The sequence below is a fragment of the Saccopteryx bilineata genome, chromosome 5 (genome assembly GCF_036850765.1).
Source record: "Saccopteryx bilineata isolate mSacBil1 chromosome 5, mSacBil1_pri_phased_curated, whole genome shotgun sequence".
NCBI lineage: Eukaryota > Metazoa > Chordata > Mammalia > Chiroptera > Emballonuridae > Saccopteryx > Saccopteryx bilineata.
The window spans coordinates 265,818,861-265,824,464 of NC_089494.1; the positions used below are offsets into that span (position 1 = coordinate 265,818,861).

The following is a 5,604-nucleotide window of genomic DNA, read 5'->3' on the forward strand; positions in this document are numbered from 1 at the left end:
ATTTATTTATTTTTCTTTCTCTGAATATAAGAAACCTTAACATGGCTCCAAAAGTCAGAATGCTGTTTTAGCATAAAACCTCCTGGGCGATTCTGAGAAACAAGACCATCCTCTGTCCTCCCCCCAGTTCCCGGACCTCATGACTTGGGTTTTAGAAACATTTCCTGACAGTGAGCAGTGACAAACTTCAGAATCTGTCAGCGTTGTCCTGTGTGTAAAATGGCCCTTGACACCCTGGCCCTCAGAGGGAAGTGGGTCGGGGACCTACTGCCCAGAGGGGGTCCAGCAGTCTTTCAGGAGGGTGCTGGGTGGGACGTTTGTGAGCACTGGCCCCGGGGTACTGACTCCCTCTGGAGGGGCAGCAGCGAAGGCCCTGGCCAGCAGTGTGGCCAGCACGGCTCTATGCAGCTCTGATGTAAAGGAGGTGGCTGTGTTTGTAGCAACCAGAGCCCTGAGGCCCCACTTCCCACCCCGGCTCCAACACTCGCACCACCACCACCGTAAGGCTGTGGCTGTGGCTGTGGCTGTGACATGCTGGCTTTGGCACCACTTCCAGGGAGACACTAGGAAGGCCTGATGGGAAATCAGAGAGCAGGAGGGAGAGGAGAGGGCGGGGAGGGTGGGAGGGAGGGAAAGACAAAGAAAGGGGTGCGGCGACTGGCAGGCACTCCACCAGGGAGGAGTGACCTCAGCGCTAGAGAAGCCTCTGCTCAGCCTCAGAGCCAGGGCGGCCAGGGCAGCTCCAGGGCACTGAAGTTCCTTTCTCTCCCCCACGTCCTATCATCCGCTCTCTGCTGGCTGCTGTGGAGGACCTGGGGCCTCACTGGCCAGACGGGTGCCATCCTCAGCATAAATTGGACTGGGCTCTCTTGCTGGGACCGTCCCAGGCCACAGTCCAGCTGCCTGCCTTCCTGCTGCTCCTGTAGGGTGAGTAACCGTGTATGCCTGTCCCCAGCCCCCAAGTTGCCCAGGCCTCCTGGTGCTTCCCCTGCCCAGAAACCTGCAGCACCCCAGAGGGAGGCCCAAACTAGCCGTGTAGTGCTGGGCACAGCGAATCCAAAGTTTATGCTCCAGATTCTGGGTTCCCTTGGATGGCAGCACCAGAGGTAATTGGGTGTGGGGCACCAGGGCTCTAAACCTGCCAGGCACCCTGGGTTTCTAGAACCAGCAAATCCAGCTATAACCTGACTGGCTTCACTTTCTGGAATGGGAGATTAAGCCAAGTCTGAGCTTGGAGGTGGATCAGGGAAGGGATGTTTAGGGGCTGTCATCTAGGTCCCTGTCAGGGCAGGCACACTGCAGGGTGTCTGGAGCTAGCATGTGGCGCTTTTCCCCCCTCTTCTAGGTGATGGGAACCCCGACCCTGGCCGCCACCCAGGGCAGGGCCCTCTGGGCTCTACTCCTAGCCACACTTGGCTCCGCAGCCAGCCAGCCACTGGGGGTAGACTCCATGTGCATGGCCCGGCCCCTGGCCAAGTACAGCATCACCTTCATGGGCAAATGGAGCCAGATGGCTTTTCCCAAGCAGTACCCGCTGTTCCGGCCGCCTGCGCAGTGGTCTTCCTTGCTCGGTAAGTTCAGTCCCTGCCACCTGCTTTTGGTATGTCCACCCAGGAGGGAACAGTCCCCTGACAGCCGCGCCACACTTCACAGTCTGAAGGGCACTCTTATCCAACTCACTTAAGTGCAAAAAGTATTTGCTGGATGCCAGCTGGTGGTGACCTAGGCTGTGGGGATGTGTTTTGGAGGGAGCAGAATGGCCAGTGTCATGGAGAGGGCCACCGAATGCTGGTTACACCAGCAAGGTGCCCGGGCAGCATAAGGCTACAGGACATCTGCACATAATGGGTGGGAAGGAGGAGTGCATCCACCTGGGACAACTGCTCATGTGGCAATGGGCCCACAGGGGCAGCGCACAGCTCTGACTACAGCATGTGGCGGGAGAACCAGTATGCCAGCAATGGGCTGAGGGACTTTGCAGAGCGGGGCGAGGCCTGGGCCCTGATGAAGGAGATCGAGGCCGCTGGAGAGAAGCTGCAGAGTGTGCACGAGGTGTTCTCAGCGCCCGCCGTGCCCAGCGGCACCGGGCAGACATCCACGGAGTTCGAGGCCGACGCCAGGCACTCACTTGTGAGTGAAAGATGGTGGCAGGGAGGACAGGGTTGTGGGCCATGGTGGCCACCTTGCTGAACACACAACGCCCCCCCCCAGGTGTCCTTTGTGGTCCGAATCATCCCCAGCCCTGACTGGTTTGTGGGCATCGACAGTGTGGACCTGTGTGACGGGAACCGCTGGAGGGAGCGGGTCACCATGGACCTTTACCCATATGATGCAGGAACAGACAGCGGCTTCACCTTCTCCTCCCCCAACTTTGCGACCATCCCGCAGGACATGGTGACTGAGGTGAGGGGGCAACAGAAGAGTTTTACAGAACTGGCCACTTGGGGCAGCTGCCATTGCCCAGCTTTGTCCCTTGTTTGGATGGCAACCTTGTCTGCCGGGTCCCAGTGAGCAGAGGTAGAGCCCTGCCAGGAGGGAGCTGGCTGAGCTACAGGAGGGGTACAGGTGGGGTCCTAGAAGAGGCCAGGCCTTCCTGATCCCTTGCCCAGGCTGTGGGCCAGGTGCCCCAGTCAGCCACAAACTCCCAGGGGGTGTCCTACAGTCCCTCTGGACTCAGCTGGCTCCTGCTTGGGCCAGACGCACAGCAGGTGCAGGCGGGCTCTGGGCTCCCAGCCTACGCTGACACTCTTCCCATCCTCCCCCAGATAACATCTACCTCTCCCAGCCACCCAGCGAACTCCTTCTACTACCCACGGCTGAAAGCCCTGCCCCCCATCGCCAGGGTGACCCTGGCGCGGCTCAGGCAGAGCCCCAGGGCCTTCGTTCCACCTGCCATAGACCTGGCAGGCAGGGGCAACGAGATCATGGACAGCCTCTCAGGTAAGTGGTCCCACTCCACTGCCACGTTCCCTGCCTTCCACAGCTGTGTTCCTGGGTCAAGTGCCCAGGCTCGCGGGCGCCGCCACGTCTATCACTGGCACGTGGGGAGCAGAGCACCACTCAGCTTCATGTGTCATACAGGTATATGCTCAGCCTTCTTGCAACAGGCAGCTACAAACCCCCAGTCCCTGGACCACCTCTTACCTCTCGCCCCTAGAATAACCCTGAAAGTGAGTGTCCCAAGAGGGACCATCTGTGAAGTGTCAGTAATGACACCCAAGATCTGCCTCTCCGAGAGGCAGTTGCCCACATGTGACCCTACAGGAGGGATGGTTCAGGGACCAGGTCACATCATTCACCCCAAAGTGCTCCCCTGAAGCAGGTGTAACTTGCAAGTGAGGTCACCTAGTTCTAAACCTGGCTCTTGGGTGTGGTGTGCCCACCACCTGGCTGCACAAAACCACCAGGGACACCAGAGTATCAGGAGAGGATCAAACCAGGAAGAGTCCGCTGGTGCTCAGACAGCCCAGGGCACTGTGCTCTTAGGGTCACACAAACCTGTACCTCTGAGCTTGGTGCAAGGCCTCGGCAGTTCTGGGGATTCACGGCATGTGTTACAAGATGACGGGAGTTCTGGGGTTCTGAGAATTCTGTAAGGACAACTAGAGTCCTGGGAGATTTGCTAGTTGGTTGATTCAAACTCTAAACTAAAGATTAAACTCTTGGCCAACATTGTAAGTGAAAGACTTTTACACACCACAGCCCAGGAGAGGTGAAGGAGGCCCCAGCCCCATCACGGGTGTGCCACATGGGTTGTGTCATAGCTGACAAGAAGGACTTCATTAAGTGGACCCCTCTGTTTCCTCCATGGCAAAGGGGACAGTGAGGGGTGTCAGTGGAGGTGGCACTGCCCACCAGGGGCGGGGACCCTGTGTGTCAGGTGCTGGGCGAGCATGGGGCTGTGCTCCCACCGTGGTCAGCTCCTAAACGCGTCAGCGAGATTGGATTTGCAGCAGGAAGTTGAGGCCTTCAGTGTGTGCCTCACTGCAGCATGTTTCACACAGGAGGGCTCCCCTCTTTCCCCTGGAAATGTGAACAAGGCTAAGAGTCCCCCAGGGACTTCCATCAACACAATGCCAGTGTCGGTCCCCAAAGCCCTGCACAATGGAAACTTGAGCACAGGATCAGGCTCTTAGCATAGAAATATTAACTCAGGTCATTTTAGTGGTTTCTTAGGAGATGGGTTTGGTAGCATCTGCTTGTAGCTGACTCTGAACTATGCCGAGAAATGCAAGCATTTCATCTCCACTCCGAAATCTGGAGCTGGTCTCATAGGATAAACACACACTGGGGGTCTCCCTCAGCCATCAGCTCCTCCTCTGCCCAGCTAATGGGTCTCTTCTGTGCTCGGTCCAGTTCCAGAAACGCCCCTCGACTGTGAGGTCTCCCTTTGGTCATCCTGGGGGCTGTGCGGAGGTCCGTGCGGGAAGCTGGGAGCCAAGGTCAGGACTCGGTACGTCCGTGTGCAGCCCGCCAACCATGGGGCATCCTGCCCTGCGCTGGAAGAGGAGGCGGAGTGCACCCCTGACAACTGTGTGTGAGCCCCACGCCCCTCAGTCCCTTGACCCATGGTTGGCTGGGCCCAGTCTGTGGGTTAGGGCCACACGGTGAGCTGGCCACACCAGCAGCCTCATCACTTCTGAGCTCCACTGCTGACCAACCCCTCTGTAGAGACGTGCCCGTGGGCCAGAGGGGACTCCTTTCTGCAAGTTCTTCCTCACGGCCCCCACGCCTTAGGGTCCACCCTCATGGAGACATACAAGTCTGCACTAAGGCATGCCCGGTGTGTGCACCACCATACTGGCCACAGGTGTGTGCACAGAGGACAGGCACGCAGCTCCACGCCGGGTGCCCTGCAGGACAGCCACACACCCCAGGCCCAGGAGCCCCCAGCCCCACAGGACTGTCTGTGAAATACCTCGGTCCTGGTGCCCAGGCAGCCACTGGCACAGGAGCCCTGCACCCACACCTGCTCCTCAGAGCAAGACTGCCACCAGGTGCTTGCTGCTTCTGATGCCATAGGAGATAAGGGAGGCAGGCTGGGACACCTCACCTGGCATTGTCACGTACTGATCTGTGCACGTGAATAAAGACGAGGTTTCCTGACATCAGTGGCCGTCGTCTCGCATTCCCTGAACAGGTACGAGGCGAGGGCAGAGTGAGCAGACACAGGGCCACCCACTAGCCCCTGAAGTAGGGTCTTCCCCCAGACTTCACAAAGGAGCATACGGCAACTGTCAGAACAGCATAAAAATGGTGTTCAGACCCACTGCACACACCCAGCACACCTGGCGGATGCTGATAAAAGACAGTATCAGGGAGTACAGAGGATCAGGGATGTGTCCCCGCCCCATGTCATGGAGCACCAAGGGCCTGACCTCAGAGATGGCCCTGAGGGCTCACTGCTTACCTGCCCTGGCCCTTGTCTGAGGTCAGGGGTTCACTGCCTCATGTTACCATCAAGGACCCTCAGGGGCTCCCGAATGAGCGGAGGGCAGGCCAGGCTGAGCTGGGCCCTCAGAGGATGGTAGGGGATGGGGACCCTTTCAGGCCCTCAGAGGATGGTAGGATATGGGGACCCTTTCAGGCCCTCAGAGGATGGTA

General features: G+C 58.6%; 1 protein-coding gene across 1 annotated transcript; it reads left to right on the plus strand.

Moving 5' to 3' along the window:
• The first annotated feature begins 657 nt into the window (after nucleotides 1-657).
• SPON2 (spondin 2) lies at nucleotides 658-5,108 on the plus strand. The gene is made up of 6 exons (XM_066232550.1): nucleotides 658-927; nucleotides 1,346-1,571; nucleotides 1,907-2,130; nucleotides 2,212-2,403; nucleotides 2,766-2,940; nucleotides 4,357-5,108. The coding sequence occupies exons 2-6, from the start codon at nucleotides 1,349-1,351 to the stop codon at nucleotides 4,539-4,541; spliced, it is 999 nt and encodes a 332-aa protein (XP_066088647.1). The 5' UTR covers nucleotides 658-927; nucleotides 1,346-1,348; the 3' UTR covers nucleotides 4,542-5,108.
• Nucleotides 5,109-5,604: the final 496 nt, after the last annotated feature.

Coding starts and splice junctions, on each gene's coding strand:
- SPON2 (XM_066232550.1), top strand. CDS start 1,349: ATGGGAACCCCGACCCTGGCCGCCACCCAGGGCAGGGCCCTCTGGGCT. Junction 1,572..1,906: donor GCAGTGGTCTTCCTTGCTCG/GTAAGTTCAGTC, acceptor ATGGGCCCACAG/GGGCAGCGCACAGCTCTGAC. Junction 2,941..4,356: donor GATCATGGACAGCCTCTCAG/GTAAGTGGTCCC, acceptor TGCTCGGTCCAG/TTCCAGAAACGCCCCTCGAC.